The sequence below is a fragment of the Sinocyclocheilus anshuiensis genome, unplaced genomic scaffold (assembly GCF_001515605.1).
Source record: "Sinocyclocheilus anshuiensis isolate Anshui unplaced genomic scaffold, SAMN03320099.WGS_v1.1 scaffold1579, whole genome shotgun sequence".
NCBI lineage: Eukaryota > Metazoa > Chordata > Actinopteri > Cypriniformes > Cyprinidae > Sinocyclocheilus > Sinocyclocheilus anshuiensis.
The window spans coordinates 92,989-115,517 of record NW_015549652.1 but is presented as its reverse complement, the minus strand read 5'-3'; the positions used below and the strand labels follow the sequence as shown (position 1 = coordinate 115,517).

Here is a 22,529-nt window from a genome sequence, read left to right as displayed (position 1 = left end):
TGTTTTTTTCCACGAAATTGGGCTGCTTTTAAACTGTTGCCATGGGTTGATTTTCCCCAGTGGGTTAAATGTACACTCCACTATTTTTGAAAATAGGCTCATTTTCCAACTCCCCTAGAGTTAAACAGTTGAGTTTTACTGTTTTCTAATCCATTCAGCTGATCTCCGGGTCTGGCATAGCACTTTTAGCTGCAGCTTAGCATAGATAATTGAATCGGATTAGACCATTAGCATTTTTGAGAGTTTTGATATTTTTCCTATTTAAAACTTGACTCTTCTGTAGTTACATCGTGTACTAAGACCGACGGAAAATGAAAAGTTGCGATTTTCTAGGCCGATATGGCTAGGAACTATACTCTCATTCTGGCGTAATAATCAAGGAACTTTGCTGCCGTACCATGGGTGCAGCAGGCGCAATGATATTATAGTATAGTATAGTATAGTATAGTATAGTATAGTATAGAGTATAGTTCCTAGCCATATCTGCCTAGGGATTAGAAATGGTTTACGAAATGAACAAACGCTGAAAATAAATGATTTTGCAGCGCGTAATATAAACAACTTTTTCGATAGACCTTAGTCAGGGTCACAGGGTGGATGCAATATTGAATTTTACACTGATGAAAATAAGGCTTTGAGGGACAAAAGCAAAGTTTTTATAATGGCATAAATGCCCTAGATCACAAGATTTTATGTAGTTTTTGTCTACTAAAATGATTTTAGTAAGATTATTTTAGTAAGGCATTTTGTAACAAACATTACAATCCATTGACCACACTGTATTAATATCCCTCACAGCCTTATTCACAGACTGAAACTGTTATTTAACCATTTAATAGTGTTATTATATCGCACATTTTTACATTAAAGGTAGGGTAGGTGATTTCGGAGGGGTTAGCAATAGCAAGCTAGCTTGGAAAGCATAAGATTCCACCCTCCCTGCAAAATCAGTCTCCAAAGCCACGCCTCCTCCAAAACACATGATCGCGCACAGGCAGACCAGAGGCTAACCAGCGACACGATGAGAGACTGCATTGGTGGAGGGTTGAATGCAATGCTGTCAGATTAACTCATGTCTCATTCATTGGTGAGAAAGCATTACAGAACAAAGCACATAATATTACATTAATAACACCTTCCATTCTCGCTTGATCTGGAATAGCGTAATGGAACGCACTGATGACGTATCATGTCTGCATGAACGGGGTGCACAGAGGTATGCAAATATACATGTTGACAGGCAGGTAGGACAGCCTATCATAGTCCTCGGAACGAATAATCTGACTGGTCAAACATTTTATGGTCCTATGCCTTCCACAGATGATAAATACATATAAATACATTTAGACCACTTAACTTACTGATCGCTTTCGGGATGTGAAGTGACTTTCAACCAGCATAACAAAAAAAATGTTTTTGAACCAAATCACCTACCTTGCCTTTAATACAGTATCTAAATACATTTTTTAAATAATAATGACTTAATCCAGAAATACATTTTCATAAATAAAATGAAAGTCCTTTGAGTTCCTGGGCTCTAAAAACGGCCACCAAACTTTTGAACGGTAGTGAACATATCCCATTATTCACTGTGGTAGCATAATGATAAGATACAAATATAAAGTACCAAACGCACACTTATTGCACAAACTTACTCTACATTGTGTCCAACTAGCACTAAAAAAAGAAAGAAAAATGGCATGGTGCAAAATCCTATTTAAAAAAATCATAAACAGGAACTTAGCAGGAGGAATGAAAGGTGCCAAACACACACAGCCCCTTGTAAACCCAGTGCTGACAGAAAGGACATGGTGGTTGTGCCATGATGGGGCCAGTTTGACATTTAAATGACTTGTGTGCCCACAGCTGGAGAGAGCTGGCACAACACCAGAGCGGCTGCCGATTCACTCTGGTCATAAACACTCATCACAGTACTGACAGGAAATGAGGGAGAAAACAGGCATCCGCAGGTACAAGGAGAAGACGAGGACGGATGCAGCTGTGTTCGGGTCTGTGGACCGAATGACCGGTGGGAAAGCATCTGCCATGAAAGGTGAGATGGATCTATCGTTGAATTTAACTATAACTCTGAAAGTGTGAAATATCTGTCTACTCTAATCTCTCTCACACTCACACAAATGAGCATGGACACAGAGGCGCATCCATCAAGACCCCTGCTGACCTGGGAAAAAGGTTGCGAGTGTAAACATAATGACAATGATGTGAGCTCTTAAATTGATGTGCTTGGAAAAAAAAGAGCCTTTGACATTTAAACACAAGCTAATGAAGTTAGTCAGAGGCCCCACCATAATGGCTGGTACACGGCTGGCCTGTGGGTAAGATGTGAGAAATGAGTGCACTTCAAATGGCAAATGAGGAAACGTCAGTGAATGACTCATTGGACAGGTGTTGTGTGTTAAAATACAGAGCAGAAAAAAACAATGAAAAGAGAGAGAAATGGAAAGAGCAAGCAAAAAGCAAACTGACCTTTGGCTTCTGTTCCAGCAAGCAGACAGCAGGGCATGCAATAAAAGAGAGAGAGAAAGAGAGAGGGATTGTTGGTTAGAAGCAGGTAGCCATATGGACTGTCATGCTTTGTACTGAAATAAAAACTCAGAGTTGGGAGCTAAGTGAGTTAGCCAGTTGTCCGTCTGCAGTGTGTAATTCAGTTAAAAGGCTATTAAAAAGCTCTAATTTACCCCCATAGACAGTGCAGGGTGGATATATATATAAAAGCTGGGACTAGACAAGTCACCCTGTTGCCGTTTTTCGAACTAAGGTTACGGAACAGCACAAAAGACGTGGCTTATATATAATGCCGAACAATTTCTAAGTAAAAATGTTGCAAGAATTCTCAGAAACAACTTGACCTAGGGGATATAAGGCAATTTCGTCTGGCATCTTCAGTGTGGGCTCTTGAACAAACACAATCCTTCACCTCTGTACCTGTGCTAAAACAAATGCTCAGAAAACTGTGCTAAGAAAATTACAATTAGTCTTCAGCATCTCTGGGGATGGTTTAAAAAAAAAAGCAGGGATCAGGAACCCGCCAGCACTGCGTCATTAGCCTCTCTTTAATTCACGATTAGAGTGATAACCTGCAGGCCAAGCCGAACTGATTAACTCGTGCCGACCTGCACTTACTCAAACTGCCAACCTGGGAGCCCAAGCAATCAGAAGAAAGATAGAAGTCAGTGTAACATGCTACATGCAATCACAGGGCAAAATAAGAGCAATATTTTGTCCTTATTGACTCTGTTTGACTATTGCACTTACAGAAGTTTTTATTCAAAGAGAAACTTCAGTTAAAACTGAAATTCTGTCATTTACCTGTATGTATGACTTACTTTCTTCAGTGGAACACAAAAGCAACTTCCATTGGACATTCAATGTCATTGTATAAACAAAATCTATGGGACTTTTTAGCTTGTTTTATCATCTGCCAAGTAAACATATCTTAGAAAGTAATAGTACACTTCTCCACAAAACTCACATTATTGAAAATATCATGTCTGTCATGTCTGTACCTCAAAAAATTAGAAGAGACAATTCGACATGTTGCATGCAGTTATACAACAAAAAATCCTCTACAATATTTTGTCATTTACAAAAGTTTAAATATTGCACATACATTTCTCATTTACCTGTAAAAAAAATAACCAGGCATTGACCAGTATTGTTACTGAGAACTAAAACTATTAAAATTAGTTTCCATTAATTGAAATAAAGCTGCAGTAAAATAAAACTTAAATATTAGATGAAAAAGAAAACAAACAAAAATTAGAAATGTTGCCTTGGCAACTAACTGAAACAAAACAAATTTAATTTAAATTTACATTTAGTCAGTTAGCAGACGCTTTTATCCAAAGCGACTTACAGATTGAGAACAATGGAAGCAATCAAAATCAATAAAAGACCAATGATATACAAGTGCTATAACAAGTCTCAATTAGCTTAACGCGGTACACGTAGCAAGGGTTTTTTAATGAAAACATAGAATAGAAAACGAATAGAGCAAGCTAGTGTTCAAGTTCTTTTTTGCTTTTGTTAATTGTATAATAAATGAAAAGAAAACGGATAGAATACAAAAAGATTAGAAAGCAAGTGTTAGATTTTTTTTTTTTCGAAAACAAGCAGCAAATGAATAGAGTTCAAGTCTAAAAGGGACAAGTGTTTTTTTTTTGTTTTTTTTTACTAAAACTACTAAAATTACTAAAATAAACAAATAAAATTAAATAAAAAAGAAAAAAGAAATAAAATAAAATAAAATTAATGAATGAAAATGCAAAAGCACATACAATTACTAAAACTAAGATTAAAATGGGGAAACATTTTTAAAAAATTCAAAATATGAATACATTTTATAATAATATATAAATAATGCTAAAGTAATGACTTTGATATTAAAAAAAAAAAAAAAACTGTGCTGCCCGTGCAAAACATGCTTCCACAATTCTGATATGCAAAACAAGCTCATCCTAATGATATTCTGGTTCTTAGATACTGCTTGAGGACCTGCTTAAATACAGATCTATAGGAGTTTATTTATTTATTTATTTGTTGCCGGTTTTATCATTCACCAAAACTTAGTAACTGTATACTTCTGAATAACCCAAGAGATTTCAGCGTTATTCATGTCTGTACAGGACATGAATACATAAGGGGCTTGTTCAAATCCACCTGAAGTATGAGTAATAGTAACAGTGATGCTACACTTAGAATACACGCTTACAACACTTACAAAGCCTTTTGTTACCTTTAAAGGGGCTGAAGGTGGCTTCAAGCCTAAAAAATGAGCGCGGCAGTTATACAAATAATGATGAACATTTCACATACTGAATTATTTGTTCGGCGTCTACATGATGAATGGCCTCCTCAGATCCCCTGAGGTGTGCTTTACATTTTTGGAGGATGGAAGAGTCTCCACCTCTACCTGTGTATCTCTCCTTGGTGAGATTAACAGTGTTGCACAGAAGGCCGTCTCTCCCACATATCAGCCTGCTATGAAGACAGAAATTCCCCCTGCAACTAAAATAAACCCGTATTTTCCATGCCAAATGAAGTGCCATATAAATAGAAGCAGCGAGCCAAAAATGCAGGGAAAACAAGAGGAAAACCAAATGTATACCTCCTGAATGTTTTTATCTGATCAAAGGCTGTTTAAAATGGCGGTCTCATTGTCCCACGGTGAGTATATCAAGGCAGACAGCACTGAAGATCTCTATCAGCAAAAGGCACCTCAGGGAGCAGAAAATGAGACCGGTGCTTTGGAGGAACGAGCCACGATGAGCATTATCTCAGACCTGTCGGGTTTCCCTGAAGAGAATGTTAAAAAGTTCTACCTCTCTGAAGCGGGATGTTTTTCCTTTTCTGTTTGGAATGGATTGTTTCCAACTCTCAATTCACAGAAACACAACTGCCTGCATCAATTATTGAGTTCAGATCAGAGGAAATAGTCCTCATTTAAGCCAGGTCAAGGTCTATCGGCTGAATAAATTTAATACTACAAAGAAATACCTCCCAAATGAGCATAAAAAGAGATTGAAATGCTCTTCAGGAACATGAATGGCTGTATTCGAAATCCAAACGTACAACCTTGAAGGTGGGAAATGTTTATAATGTAGACCACTTCCAGATAGGCTTCACGTCTGGTTCCCAGGACAACCGGCGCTGTGATCATAATATCAGTGGTTTCATTTTATTCAGTTTTTATCAGATATTTGGCGTGTATATGAGTGTGCGCCATTGTCTTTGTGCATGTGGGTTTAGGGACCCGACTAGTGCCCTTGTCAAGGTGATGTACTGCTTTGATTGGATCACAAACACCCTCTTTATTCATACCAATGCGTTTTCTGTCTCTGAACCACAATGAGCTATGGGACACGAGTTTAATTCTATTCCTCAGAGAGAGAAGGCCAAGCGGTGGCAACGCATCCATAATGCACAGACCATCCTCTCTGCTGGTGACTTTCCCGGTCATGTATTATCTGTGTTTTATGAGAAAATTGCTTTATGAGAGATATGAGATTTAATCGAAGGCAAAAATAAGCTATAGCTTTTCTGTTATATGTTGCAGCCACCGATAATGTCACAGGACCGCAAGCATGGAGAAATAGAAAGCGTGTGTGGAGTTTCAATGAGAAATTTGCTAAGACGAGAATAACATCCTCCTCCTTTATCTCCCTTTCTTTTTCCCATCCTTACGTGCTCTGATAGTTATGTTTCTGATAATTAGGTGGCTGACGGGATAAAGCAGACTGGAGACTTAGAGCAGCTGCTACTAGACATTTTATATCACATATTTTAATGGGCCATATTTTGCAGGAAATGGAATATATAAAAAAAAAAATTTTAAAAATGGGGGGAAATGTATGCCAAACTGGATTTATACATTGGGAATTGATCAGCAAAGTGCTAAATAGGCGATGTGGAGATGATGAACATTCTGTCCCAGAAATCAATCATATTTGTTTGAGCCTCTATCTATAAAGACTAAAAGTCAAGTTCGAGGACAGTTAAATGCATCTTGATGTATCTCAATGGCAATGCTTCATTAATCAATATCTATTGTTACCATAAGCTGCATTATTTAACATTATTATAATTATGATTTTTAATGTTTTTGAAAGAAGTCTCTTATACTCACTGAGGCTGCATTTATTTGCTCAAAAAGTGCAGTGCAACAGTAATATTGCAAAATATTATAATTTAAAATAACTGTTTTCTATTTTAATGTATTTTAAAATGTTCTGTTATTTATTCCTGTTATTGTAAAGCTGAATTTTCAGCAGCAATCCTTCAGAAAACATTTAAATATGCTGATTTGGTTCTCAAGAAAGATTTCTTATTATTATCAATGTTGAAAACAGTTCTTAAATAGGTTTTAAGATTTTAAGTTGACCACGATAAGCCACACTTATATACCCCAAAAGAAAAATAAGTGAGGAAGATGAATGGCAGGCAGAAAGAAAATCAAATCTCAAGTAGCAAGATGCATTTCTGAGAGCCACTTGAAAAGATAAATGAGATTTTGTAAGTGTTAGAAGTACATCTGTTTTGGTTTTTGGTATAGAGTTGGGAGAGACAAGCCACCACAAATCGTCCCTTCTGATCTCTCCCAAGCACCAGAGCTGAGCCTCCAACCAGGAACGACTGACAGCACACATTTTTCTAGTCCAGAATGGACACAGAGAAAGACAGAGATGTGAAGAAAGGTATGGTGAGGGAGCTTTTGGAGCTCAGACTCTATTCTCTAAACTGCAGTAGGCATCATAACATGCACCAAAAGACTTTTAGACAGATTACAGACAGATATTAAAAATGTTTAAAATGAGTTTTTAAAGTGTTTTCATCCAGTTAAATATATAAAAAAAAAAAGCTTTTGACACTTGAATAAAGAGTGCCTTCTACGCCCTTAGAATATACAGCTCCCATGTCTATCAGAAGAGACGAGCATGAAATTACAGCAAATGAAAGACTGAAAAATTACCTAAAAAGAGAAAAGACAAGAAAAGCAGAAAATTATATATTCATATTTTCCATTTATACACAAGATGACACATGCTGAGGTGAATTCTAATAATTATCTGAGGTCGAGATGAGTGTGTGCGAGTGCGAGTACGTGTTCGCAACAGTAACTTGGCAGAGCGTCATAATTAACATAGTGGAAAGGGCACATTTCATTTTAATGAGCATGGAAATTGGAAATCAACAGCCTTTCCTGAGGCAACATACAGTCCTGGGTGTGAGTAGTATTGATTTACTGGTATATATATATATATATATATATATATATACCATGTATGTGCCATGTCACATTAACTATAGTCCAAATTTAAAAAATGTCTCTCAAGACCCCTGCATGCTGTTCCAATCCATTGTGCTTCTTCGAGTTCTTTCTGAACACTAGAAACCATTGTCTGCCACCACCCACAACACACATGACAGTTAGTTTTGCACGTGTAAAAACCACTCACATTTGCTTCAGAAAATGTAAAAATCCAGTTTCCATATGACTACCGTCGTATCCATTTTTGTTTTGGCAGTAGAAATGGTTGACATTTCTCATTCCAACAATATGTTAATTAAAACACTAAGAGAAAGAGCATCAGAAACTGAGACAAAAGCATGTGGGATGACCAAAATTGTTCCATGGTGGCAAAAAATTAATAAAAGATAGATACAAGTAACAGCACTCTTAAATATCCTGCTAAACTAAAGTGACAGAAATGAGGGAGCATGTAAGTCTATTGTTTGTTTATTACAATACATGTTTGAAATGGGCCTACATGTTATGTATTCAGCCTTGTTTTTGTATAGATGGATGACTGTATTGACAAAAAAATAAAATAACAGAGACAAATAAAGTGAGGTTAAAGATTTGGTAAGCTCTCTCATATTCCTTCTCCGCAGGGAACTATGAAATATTAAAGCTGCAGCATTTGGACAGCAGCAGCGTCATGACCCAAGATTAACTTTTAAATAATGTTTTAACATGCTTAATATTTCATCATCTCAGCTATTAAGAGAGCAGTTCTTTCAAAGCACCCAAAAATTAAATTATGAACTGATTTTCCTTTTTTTATCATTAACTACAAACTCTAGAGCTGACACATACTTCAACACTACAAGTGAGAAAAATAAAGTTCTAAGTACACACACTATTAACATTTAAGGGGTTATACCAGTATTATTCCAGTTATTTTATTTTTCTTTACTTCAAGATTCACTTAGTTTAAGTTAAGGTTTAAGCACAAAAAAAATCTCAGGTTTTACAACATAGTTTCTGACCACTTTCCACCCCCTTAGAATTAAACTGGCTGTTTGTTGTTGTTGTTTTTTTGCCGCTGCTATCTTCTGTGTAAATTTTCTCACTTTTCACTCTCATTATTCATCATTTTGGCATTTCATTCTGGTTATGAGTAAATATGGGACCTCGTGTTCAAATCATCTGTCTTATAAAAAATAAGTTTTACATCTTTTCAACAAATAATTTTAGACTGAGGAAGAAATTTTGACTTCTAAAAGTCAGAATATGACTCTGTAGAACGTCACAATCTCTTATTCCATGACAAGAACCACAAAGCAGTTTTCTTATCAATAAACACAGGCACAAAAACACAAACAAACACACAGGTCTTGTGAAAACTATATAGCTGCATTGCTTAAGCATTATCAAAACATTGTTTTACTCATAAATGTTCGTCGGGGTTCACACAACAATATCCACTGGACTTAAAAAAGCAAAGCATGACGTACAACCCAGAGACGCCATTTGATGGCGTTTCAATTCACAAGTTCACTTTGAAAAAGAACAAAAAAAACTTTTACCACATATAAATTAATACTATATTGCACACAAAAAGAACAGTGCAATAGCAGACTGAGGGTTAAACAATTTAGAAGTAGAAACACATGTGCACACTTTTATTCCTCAAGCACACAGCTAACAGTGCTATGACGGTGTGTTATGTTAATAGTAAGGGTCAAATCTTGTATAGGCTGAGGACAGTCAGCCGTATCAGTAGGCGTGTTTCCATAACAGATTTGCGCAAAACTTTGGCGATAAAAAAGTATTGCGAAATGACAGCGTTTCCATTAACCAATGTTATGCGATTAAAACGTAACCTTTTGCCTCTCGCGATACGTCATGGCAATGGATTTTGGTGGGATTTTGGCTATATTTATTCAAAGGAGGTGTATGCGTGTATCTTTACAGAAGCAGCACAGAGAGCCGCTTCAGAAACGTGCGTGGCGCAGCTGGAATAAGCACAAGCATTGACTAGAGTGGCCGCAATCAGCTTCAGTGGCCGTATCAGAGCCACACTGCACCGCAGACGTGTGTAATGTAAATTGTCTAAGCATTAATGGTAGGGAAAGCCCCTTATACTGGAGAGCGGCTACGTAAGAAGTGTTTCTTGAATGTTATAGTACATTGAAGAATTTCTATGTACTATAATGTACTTTTTTACATACGCCATGTGACCTGTAAATGCGGAAAAAAACATTTCCATTGCAGTTTTGCGATTCCTTTTTCGCATTGCCTGAAAAACCACCACATGCGAGCGTAAAAACTTTTTTGCGATATATGGGCATTTTTGCGAAATTGATGCGTTTCCATTAGGCGCATTTTCAATTTGCAATTTCAATTTGCGCAATTTGAAGGGTAATGGAAACGCGCCTAATGTTAAACTCTCATTCCTCTTTTTTTTATTTTCTTTCTCTGTCTCTCTAATAGAACAAAAACTACTCAATGAGAACTAATGCCGTCCTTTATCCATCCACACTCACCCTGCCCACGCTCTGCACTTATGTCCATCATTACAGACCCTCATCACATGCTCCTCTCTCAAACACACAGTACTAGTCATGGACACGCAAGCAGCCTCCATATGAAACAAAAGCTGGCACCTCACTAAATCCTATAAAGCCGTATGAGAAGACCATGCATGTGAACACAGTGATAGGAGCTTCTTTAAACTATTAAGAGTTGATATGGCAAGAGCAGTGGTGCGGTTGTTTATTTTAGTGTAACAACAGATTTGCCAACCTGATACAGATTATTATTATTATTTTTTTTATTAATAAAATTGTTAATGCTTTTCTGCACAATAAAACAAAAAAACTTACGATAAAAAAAATAAATAAATAAATCGCTGGGTTGGGCCACTACATCAATAAACAAACATTATTAGACCGATAGAAAGACAGATTTATATAGATACATTTATATTGTTCATAAATATAATTACCAAAAAAATCATAAATATAAGGCCCAAAAAGACTTGTAAAAAAAGGACCAGCAGAGGATGCACTTCCTTTACCAGAAATTCAACCTGCCATAAGAGCTGCTGATTCAATACTACTTAGCAGACCATCATAGTGGGGCACAGGACTCAATGACAGCTATCAAACTGGACAAAAGAGGGCTACATGGACAGCCAGAACTGCTAAGATAACTGGTGCACTCTTGCCCTCCCTTCCTGGACTTATACCCCTCCAGAATGAGAAAACGGGCAAGAAAAATCATCTCGGACACCACACACGTGGGCCACAACCTCTTTGAACTTCTTCCCTGTGGCAGAGGCCACAGATCATTGTCCACTGGAAAACCAGACATAAGAGCAGCTGTTTCCACAGGCCATGTATCTCATTAACAGCTAAGACTAGCCAGTGTCTTTGTGCATATACAATAATATGGAAATTCACATTTATTTATACCAACTGCATTCCCGCACTAAAATCTGTATTTCCAATATTCAATGTTAAACTGCAGTTTCTCTGTAAGTACTGCAAACTTCTGTTACCTAAAGATAAATAATAATAATGCATTTTCTGCATCTGGTTTTGAGACCATGAGTGCATGATCAGTTTTAGTCAACGGGTCAATGACATTACTTAATCAAACACTTTAATTGTGCTATTTTACCCTCTCTTTCACTGTCTGCACTATAGTCATGATTCTCTCTCATGGGTTTTAGATGGCGTTGGTTAATCTGAGGTGGAGGGGTTCTGGGGCAGGTGTTTGATGGTCTGGGAGGTTGGAGCAGGTGTATGAGTGATCTGTGATCTGTAATTGACTCTTTGAGTGCAGTCATCACTTACTATAAAGTGATGGGACAGTTCACACAGAGAGCCAAAGCAATTGTGTTGTATTTTATAACATACACACACACACGCAGTGTTATTTAATGGCACTCAGTAGTGTCAGATCTATGCAATTATCACTACATATTCTCTAAAGCACAAGAGTATATGTAAGAAACAAAATGAACACTAAATTACAGAACTAATGACAGGTGCCCATGTGCATGTTAACAAGGTGTTTTCACACATATGTAGCATGCATCAACAATTCAATGAATATAAAATTAATGTGTGACATTCAGCTTTCTTTCGCCTTAAAGACGCTTCTAAACAGAGTCTTCTACCAGTTTTGTGGGCCAAAAGCTTGTAATTACAGGCTTACAGAAACACAGGTGTGTGAGTGTGTCCATATAAAGGCAATGTTCAATCATATGCCTCTTCAGACTGCATTAGCACTGAACCCTCAGCCAGCAGGTCTCAGAAAGAAAGGAGGAAGGGAGAGAAAATTATCAACAACATGAGTGTAAAGGTGTGCAAAGAGAGACTTAAAGAGTAAGACGAGGATGAAGAGACGACAGAAAAGCACAAGCTATGCTTTCATGTTTTAACTAGTATACACGTGATTGCAACAGCAAATATGCAAAACCGATAACAAGTAATGGTTTGCAAAGAAATCAAGGAACATAGACGAAAACTAAGCACTAGCAAAACAGTGATACCAAGTGATCTTTTCCAGCATTTTGAGCTTATCATACACTTATATTACCATTCAAAAGTTTGGGGTTGATAAGATTTTTTAATGGTTTTGATAGACGTCTCTTATGCTCACCAAGATTGCATTTATTTGATCAAAAACACAGTAAAAGCAGTAATGTTGTAAAGTATCGTTACAATTTAAAATAACTGTTTTCAATTTTAATATATTTTAAAATAAGTAATTTATTCCTGTGATGGCAAAGATGAATTTTCAGCATCATTAATCCAGTCTTCAGTGTCACATGATCCTTCAGAAATCATTCTAATACGCTGATTTGCTGCTCAAGAAAATTTTCATATTATCAATGTTGAAAACAGCTGTGCTGCTTAATATATTAAACTGCGATACATTTTTTTTTTTTTTTCAAATTCTGTTCAAAGAACAGAATTCATTTGAAATAATTTAAATGTCTTTATTATCACTTTTGATCAAATTAAAGCATCCTTGCTGAATAAAGTATTAATTTCTTTAAAAACATCTTTCTGACCTCAACATTTTGAACGTAACACTGAAATAAAAAAATGGTGTAGAAACAATGTTCACAAAGAAATAGTTTTAAATTTCATTTTTAATTGCACTGAGATTGTTATGGCTAATCTGAACATATAGGAAGAAAAAAAAAAAAGAACCCAGAATCACTCATACAGTGAAAGGTTTCATGGAAACGAACAGTAAAATAGCTCAGTACAGATGAAAAAAAGATGCTGAAATAGGCTAAGAATAAAGGGATGATGAAAGAGACAGACGTGTCATCTCTCTGATCTTGGGAATCAAGCTCTGTGCCTAACAACAACAACTACACACATACACACATTAGGACATCAGGAAGCAAATATGCCTATCATTCTGGAATCATTTAGTGAGTGTTACATGAGCACTATATGATCTGTGTTCCTGATCCTGATTGATCTTGAAAGGCACTTTTCTCTCTTCTATTCATGCAAATCTGCAACTCGCACATAAATTCTCATGTAATGTCCCAGCGGTTTTTGACCATGTGTGTGCTTTCTCACGTGAAAATTGGCGGAAATCCTGACGTCATAAAACCAAACAGAAAATATTCCTTTTCTATGAACATGTGGCTACAAAAATCCTTTCAGTGTAGATGTGCATGACTTAGTGTGCAAATCTGCAGGTTCTCTCTTCATCCCCAATTCTTCCGCCACATCCCATAATCTCTATCAGGACGGTTGTGAGAGGGCCATCTCCGGGGGAACCTGAGCTCAGTAAAAGCCATGAAAACTCAGCACAAGCTTTGAGCTCTTTGTTCACCCTCACCGCCCAGTTACGTTCATTCATTTCGGTCTGGTTTTAGTGATTGTTGAGAATCCAGGGTGTGAGCAGTGTAAGCGGAGGTGTGTTTTTGTGTGCTAACTCCATGTTTATCTCATCCTCACACAGTAGCACATTCTGCAAACAGGGGAAGAATGCAGAAGTGTGAAGTGTGCCGTGAATGCCAGCTTTGCCATGTCAAGCTTTATATCTGAACAGGAAATGACATGGTGGGCAGATTCTAAGACACATTAGGGAGATGAGCATAACCCTAAAGCACATGTTTATTTGAAATGAAGGGATAAGTGTGTGGTTAAAGAAATAAATGACTGCAGGCTTAATCTGTATCTGGAGCAGGGTGATAAAATCAAGGCTTTTATCCATTACTGTTATATTTGCAGTGTGTATGTATCTACCTACAATACCTATGGCCACATAAACACTGCAGCTAAATACAGCTATGGCTTCTCTTCTGATTGCTTAATCCCATTCTGTAAACACAGAGTTTTAGTTATTCAAGCAGTGACAAAGGCATTAAATCAGTGTAATCAGGAAAACTAATATCAAACTGCTGATAAATAGTAATAATACTGAAACAAAACAAAAAAGTAAATGAAGACTTTTAAGACTTAAACTACTACACCGTTTTAATATTAAATTGGTTAAACTGCTGTCTTTCACGCATCATTTTTTCAGCTACACCAAAACGTTGCCATGTATCACTATTCTACATTATTCTGTACACAGTCTGAACAATAACTTAAGGGATTCACAACATTTAAATGTGGATGTCACTCCCAACACACCTCTGCATATGGCCAACTAAAGCTTTAATGCCTTTTAAAGGAGAATCTGTGGAATTTATTTAAATATGGCAAAACATTGAGCACTGAACTGCTATTGGTAGCTGTAAGCATACGAAAATTTGCCATTTATTAAACAAAAATGCAAGGACAAGGAATGGGTAGAATTTTATGAATGAGGAGCTCCAATTCAACGGACCTTTCTATGGGTGCAAATTCTGTGTGAACCAACTACAAGTCTTCTTTACACAGTCTGTCTTACAGAAAAAACAGAGCCAAGTGACAACCTATATAACCAAATAAATAAGGTTTATAAGGTTTCAGTTTATAAGTGACAACCTATATAACCAACCAAATAAGGCCTTGATGAGACACACACCTACTCCTCCCAGAAGAAAAACAAAATATGTGCTGAATAAAATGCATCCATCCTACAAGAAATCACATTTAAGAACACGACAAAGGACTGGGGATTAAGATTACAGTCTCAACAAACTCAATTATGTTTATACCATACGACCCGGAGAAGTTACTGGACCAATAATACTAACTCACAAGCTAGATCTATTTCACACTATTTCATCCACCAGTAATTTGGCACCTTGTGAACCAAGGGTCATATTACACAACCCTGAATGTTATTTTCCACCTTCTGGTGAGGTTTTGTTTCAGGTTACAATCTGACAGTTTTCGTAGGTTGTTATTAGGACAACAGTACCACCAGAGAAGCACTCCCCTGGGATGTCCCACCAGCCGTTCAGCTCAGCAACACCGCCTGGGCACCTGCTCCCATGAGACGGGCCACATCTGGAGGAGTAGGCGGAGGAGAGATTTGGCCCCTGCAGATGTTACCTACTCATAGAGGCTACAACACCTGCACTCACACTCTCTCACACACAAAGCAAGCGTGACAGATGACATACATACAAAGTCACACATAGCGAACACGCAAACACCTGCTCCCTTGCTCATTCAAGTCAATTGGGAGGCGGCAGAGTCATCTGACAAGAGGGACACGCTCGTCTCAGAACTCGCAATATTTCAAGAAAATAACCAGCCATTAAAAGCAGCAAAAATCACTGTTAAAAACCACTTGTACTCTCTTCTTCTTTCTATTTCAGGGGGGGCGGAAAAAGAGAACTGAAATAAAACACAAAGAACACTGAACTTCAAATAAACACAAAGAATAAATAATTCGAGAAAAGTGTCAGATTTATAATGAAATAGTTCACCACAATGCTTGTTTGCCTGTTTGAATAACAGCATTTTCAGCATCATAAATAATAGTGCTGGATCTTGCATTTATTTATTTATTTTCACATCAAATGGTTTGTTTCCTTTTTGTGTGCGTGATCAATGTTGTTCATTGTATGACAGCAGTATGGTACAATGCAATTCTAAAATATAATACTTTACAATCCTGAAAAGCTGTGAGTGCATGGTGTCCATTTAATACAAATGAAGCAATAGGAGGTTCAGCCAATAAAAGCCCTATAATTAAAGAGGACCATATAATACATTTATTTAGCTTTTTTATTGTCTTGGTTTGACAAACTTTCTTAGATTTTATTCCTATTATTAGTTATTCTGGTGTTTGGGAATAATTGTATCCTACTTGTTAACTCACAAATCTTTGAACATTGAACAGTTGAATTGGCACTGTTATTGTATAGATGTTGGCAGTAGTATATACCAATATGGATTCAAATGAGCAATCAAAAGTTTTCAAAATAAGCCATTTGTCCACATTGTCTTTTCAACTGTACTGAAGCTTACAACATATTCATAGTCAATTCTTATATTTCAAAAGACAACATTTTCTAAAAATTACCAGTGTCATGAACAATTTGGTTTGCCTGTCGCGTTGAGTCGACCACATGTGGTTTATAATGCCTGATCAAAATAAACTGCCCAATCAGTAAGAAAACATATTATTAAACAGCAAGCTAATCGGCTAATTGTGTGCTAAGCTAGAATGCTGAGTGGATAGCTTGGAAAACTTGAAATGTTCAATAGTGTTGGTTATACACTACCCTTCCAAAGTGTTTTTTGTTACATTTACATTTAGTCACTTAGCAGACGCTTTTATCCAAAGCGACTTACAAATGAGGACAATAAAAGCAGTCAAAACTAACAAAAGAGCAACAATATATAAGTGCAAATGACAAGTCTCGGTTAGCCTAACGCAGTACACGTAGTTTACGTACAACACGTACTTTTGTTCACCAAAGCTACATTTATTTGATCAAAAAATGCAGAAAAAAAAAACAGTAATATTGTGAAAAATATGTGAAATGTTCAAATAAGTATGTTAAAATGTTACAATAACAAACATTTAAAAATACGTTTTATTTTCAATATATTTTAAAATGTCATTGATTCATGGCAAAGCTGAATTTTCAGCAGCCATTTTTCCATTCTTCAATGTCACATGATCCTTACAGAAACCATTTTAATAGGCTGATTTGCTGCTCAAGAAACACTTCTTTTTATTATTTGTTGAAAACAGTTGTGCCAAAACACTTTTTTAAGGGTTCTTTTAAAAGAACATAGTTTGTGATTTTTTTTTTCTGTATAAATGTAGAAGTCTTTACTGCCATTTTCAATTAATTTAATGCATCCTTGCTAAATGAAAGTATTCATTGTGTTAAAAAACTGACTCCATATACTTTTGAACAGTAGTGTAAACTATAATACACTTATACAACAATTTAAAATGTATTAATGGTCACTTAAATGACATTTTCAAGCATTTTTAGGATATTCTTTCAGAAAGTGTAATTGTTTTCAGGTTCTAGCTGAACTCAATGAATGGTTGGATCGAAATATCAAACTGGTCGATAGTGGACTGGATAATGTCCAGTTACTAATAAATCACAAGTTTAAAATTGGAACAAAAAAAAAGAAAGAAAGAACAAATTCTATGATCCTTTTAAAGAGGAAAAAGGAATCCTAAATTGTAAAAAAAAAAAAAACTATTATAACATTATATAAAACTATTAAAACATGGAGTAGGTCTAGTGAGTTATCAAATATAACAGCTTGCACAATCTTTCTCCTTATACAGATTCTTCCTGCACTCCTCTACTATGGGTCCTTGGACACCCTGTACTCAAACTGCCAATGGCAATGAGGAAGACAAGGAGCTTTCTGACTGATGGATAATTTTAGCAAGTTTTGAGAAACTGCATACGGTAGTATCAGGGTGGCAGATTGCAGGGCATGTTTTTGTGTGTGGGCTCTATTCCAGCAATCACTCAATGGTCCAACAAAGGCCTGAATCATCGTGATAGAGGGCTGATGAAAGTCAGAGGCAGGGCAAGCTTGCTCTAATAAGCCGCTGCTGGTGATTGTTTCCTGCATGTGCCGCTTTGACGGGAAGAGTATGAGGCGAAATAACAGGACTTTATCAGATTTCACACTGTAAAATTACAATTGCGAGCACAGCATCAGCAGAGAACAATGAACAGCAGTGGTGAAAATAAATATTTTATAGTAAGTAGAAGTCTTGATTCTTATGGCTAATGTTTAATTGGGCTCCAGATGTCGGTGCACTTAAGGGAAATTAAGAGAGCTTGAGAGACAGGATGAAGAGCAGCGAGCAGTACACCTTCCTTTCAGATGCCATCCTGACGTGAGGATTGAAAACGTTAGCTTCTGCTTCTTAAAGAAATGCAATGAATAAATAAAACTGAAACAAAAGCACTCGCTGCAGCTCCCAAAGACACTTGATGAGGAGTGAAAGGAGAGGAGTCCATCTGCGAGGGAGATGTGAAAGAACTCTGATGGGCCCCTGGGTGACCAGAGATGCTGTGCGATTGGTTCGTTGAGCGGAAATCTGGATCCCGGCTGTCATGAGTTCTGTAACCACATCAGGAAACATGGCGTTCTCGGGCCTTAAGTAAAGTGAAGTGGAATCTGACAGGTTGTCTTCATTTCTCAAGGTCTGGAGAGTGTATGACTGACAGCACCAAATCCTGCTTCAGGTTAAGAGGCAGAGCCAGTCTATAACACCCATCTAAGAACTCTAACCTAGACAGAGCTGTTAGTAAAAGCAAAGCAGGTCAATATTGTGCAAAGCAGACAGTGGACATACGTATTGCAATTAAAACAAAGCTACTAACCACTTGGCATATCTAACACTTACTCTAATCAATGCCTCCAAAAGCAGATTTTTTCAAGCATTTTGATACCAAAGACTCTAAAATATGCCAACAAGGGACCACCTTCCAAATATAAAATTATTATTACATTATTACAACTGTTGATGTAAAAATGTTTAACTTAATACTAAAATAAAAAAATACCGAAAAAGTACTGAACACTTTTTGTATAAAAAAAAAAAACTCACTATTTAAGGTCACTAACTAATAGGTCACTAACTAATTAGTCAGATGCTGGCTGACTAGTTGAATATCTCAAGCTTTTGTTCTTATCCATACAGTTGTCTGGCTGCCACTGGTTAGCTGTTGCCTTAATAACCAGTTGTCGTACTGTAAAGTCACACTGAATTTATCGTATTTACTATCTATGTGTACTGTAGAGTCTCTCTGACACATTGTTCGACTTTGGTCGTCTCAGTTGAAGTGATCTAGAATGACATTACTCAGAATAAAACGACACATGCTTAGTTCAAAGCCTTCTCTTACAACAAAAAACACTCCAAAGTATCCAGTAGTGAGTTTGAGGGAAACTCATTAAAAAGCTTCTCACTTTAATTCAAAAGAAAGAAAAGTAAATGGATGGATAAAATAGCTTAGAAGAAAGTGAGGAGGTGGAAAGTCACAATGAGAAAGATGAACTTTGTTTACCTGATGGAGTTGAGGATGATGCATGGTCGCATAATTAAAGTATGATTTGCCAGCATGTAAAATATCTGCCTCACACACACATTATAATTTAAATAATCTGACAACCTTGTAAAACACACTTTCACCATTTGCCCTATTGAAGCTAGACATCTTAAACTGTGTGCATAATTCAAGGTTCGGTCGCATAACATCATCCCTGCGGGTTCTGAGGCAGGCGGAAGACAGAATGAGATATCTGCATACAGAGCTAGGTAGTGACAGGTAGACAATGCTGATATGAATAATTGAAAGAAAAAAAAACAAAAAAAGCAAAGCAACATGCCGGAGCAGTTCAAAACAAGCTAAATGTGAATAAATCATCAGTAGGGGAAGAGCGAGAGAGAGAGAGGGATCTTAATTATCTTGTGGCTGTTATAATGTTTAAATGACTAAATCCAAAACCTTGTTCTAGGTGCAAAACTAATTTCTGGTGTGCCTAACTCCCTTCCCTTTATTTAGTGTCTGTGTGTGGGTAGCGGTACAGAAACCCAATAGTAACAGCAGCAGGCAACGGTCCTGTCGAAGTGTTGGAGGGAATATCAAAAATAAAATCGTTTCTGACATCAGTTTGCGAGTCAGTGTCTAAAGCCCACATAGTTCAGTCAAGGACGGTTACAAGTCTGACGGATGAAGGTAGAACATTTTGAAAACTGATTCTTGGGCAAAAACTGAATTTTTCCAAATCGAAGGGTGTTCATTATATGCCTGTACTTTCCACACAGCCTCAATAGCACAAAAAAGCACAGAAAACCGCATGATGGAGAAAAAATGCATATACAACACAAACTACGACACAGAAATTTCCTCAAATACATTTGAATACCTCAAGAAAATAGAACTACTAACATAAAACATTCAGAAACTTAAGCTTAAAACGGAAAACGTCATGAATTGTTAAAATTGTTAAAATTATGATGATATCTATGGAGTTCTTTATTTGCAGTTAGGTTCTAATATAGTTTTGTGCTGCCCCATTCTTCAATATCAGCTTTTTTGTAAAGCTGTTTTATATTATGAAACATTAACTAAACAATATGAGCTGAAATGAGCCACATAAAGTCTGAAGGTCAGACTGAAGTGAAAGCGTCAGCAATTTGTTTCTAACAGTGCACTTGTTTAGAAAGATATGCAGAGCAACAGGTGCTACACATAGCCAGGAAAAATTCAAGGTTAGCTTCTCTTATGTTTTGAAGCAATAGTTTCTGTCCTCCTTATTACTTCACAATGGCTTGGAAGCCCAAGGTTCTAAAAAACAAAAGTGCTGAGACTGCTGACCCTCTAAGAAATGTTGATTATGCTACTGCAGAACAGTATTTATGCAGTGACTACACAGAACCGTTAACATTGACTGACCAGCTCTCTGTGTGCTGAAGGTGATGGCGAGCCTGGTCAGCAGGTCCTCATTCTCGTAACGGTCCTCTTTGGCGATGACCCAAAAACAGTTCTCGGACATCTCCTGGGGTGAGATCTGCGCAGAAACAGAAAACAAAGAAAGAAAAAAAATTAATCATGGCCTGACATCATGACACATCATGGGAGGTCAGGATGCTGGAGTTGCTAGGCAACGTGAGGCATCCAAACAGTGAGGTGGTTTATGAAAAAGTAAAGAGGAAACCTATTCAAATATTCATACTGTGTTCTATCGCTGGTCTTTATTTTGTTCTCCTACATGTCAGTGTGTGTGACATCTGAATGCAGCCCTGGAGAGGCTCATTCTCAGTCGTCTCAGTACATGAATACACAGGGCCGAGATCTCCAGTCACACATCACCACACACGGGCCACACACACACGCGCGCGCGCCTAAAACACCCATGAAGCACTGCACTGAGGGAGCACAAACTGGTGATCATCATTTAGGGGGAAAAAAGCAACGAAAAGAAAAAAATAAAGAAGGAAACAAAAACAAAATAGTGAAAAATTAATGGCAAAAACAAATATTAAAGAAAAGTAGTACAGAAGAAAATAAAAAGAAAGAAGGAAACAAAATGAAATGAAAGAAGTAACAAAAGGAAGGAACGAAGAAAGTAAAGAAACAAAAAAAGAATAAAAGAGGAAACAAAAGATGTAAACTAAAGGAAACAAAAACTAAATTAAAGGGATGCTACATCCAAAAATGAAAATTCTGTCATCATTTACTCTCATGTTGTTACTGTTTCTTTCTTCTGCTTGACACAAAAGAAGATCATTTGAAGAACGTGGATAACCATTGACTTCCATAGTACTTTTTCCCATACTATGGAAGTCAACGGCTACAGTCAACTGTCTGTTACCCAGATTCTTCAAAAAATATATTATTTTATGCTCAACAGAAGAAACTTATAGAGGTTTAGCACGACATAAGGATGAGTAAATGACCATTTTAATTTTTGTTTCATTCATGATAAGACAAAGAAAAGACTACAAACAGTGTCTTAGTGCTGTTCTAAGATCTAATCTGGAAGTTAGCCATGGAAACATTGGGGAGAGCAGAGCATTGTGGAATGATCAGTTTAATGGAGTCTTCTTGTTGAGATAAAGACTGAAAGGGTAATCAATGAGACCGGCTGTGCTAATGAACAGACCTCACACTCCTGCCAAATATCTGAGCCAATAACAGCTCTTCAAATCTGCTCCAGGAGGACATGTACAAAGAAATCAAACGCTCAGTAACTGACTGAACTTAAGCCTGAAGAGTAGCCTCTTAGTGGAAGTGATTAACCCATGTGTCCAACCACGTGTCTGATTAAGCGAACATGTGCTGCTACGTTCTTCCCCTCTGACGGGCACAGGGTGGAATGTTTCCCATGGTGCACCAGTTGTAAGCCTGGGCGATAAAACGGTATTGATATTTATCGACGGTACACCTTCTTCGATAACGATATAAAAAATATTCGATATAGTGCACGATATAGGCACGTGCTATGAGTGACGCAGACAGCACACACAAACACAAACACATGCTGAATTGAGTGCTGTGCCTGCCTGTGATGAGGAGATTGTGAATTAAAAAAATGAATTAGTCGAATTTAAAATAAACATTTGCATTTGAATGTTAGGAGTGTGTCAGGGAGCGTACAGTGGCGCACGAGATGCGGTGATAATGATGTAAGTGACGTTGTTGCATTTTAATATTTTGTTAGTCTAGCCCACGAGACGCGCCGCTCCTGTGTTATGCATTCAAAATATTAGAGAAATATAGAAGCTCAATGCGGAGAAGATCTTGATTAGGTGAAAACCGAAACCAAGCCATTCACACAGAACGCATATTCAGCGCATTTTT

The 22,529-nt window shown here is 37.1% G+C and overlaps 1 protein-coding gene across 1 annotated transcript in view; it reads right to left on the bottom strand.

Moving 5' to 3' along the window:
* Nucleotides 1-22,529, bottom strand: part of LOC107660248 (protein diaphanous homolog 3-like) — a 273,308-nt gene that overhangs the window by 164,948 nt on the left and 85,831 nt on the right. Inside the window, exons 14-15 of the mRNA XM_016449516.1 lie at nt 20,622-20,736; nt 2,488-2,496 (exon numbers count right to left, since the gene is read on the bottom strand). Of these exons, the coding sequence (XP_016305002.1) occupies nt 2,488-2,496; nt 20,622-20,736 (124 nt within the window). The remainder of the gene's footprint in view (nt 1-2,487; nt 2,497-20,621; nt 20,737-22,529) is intronic.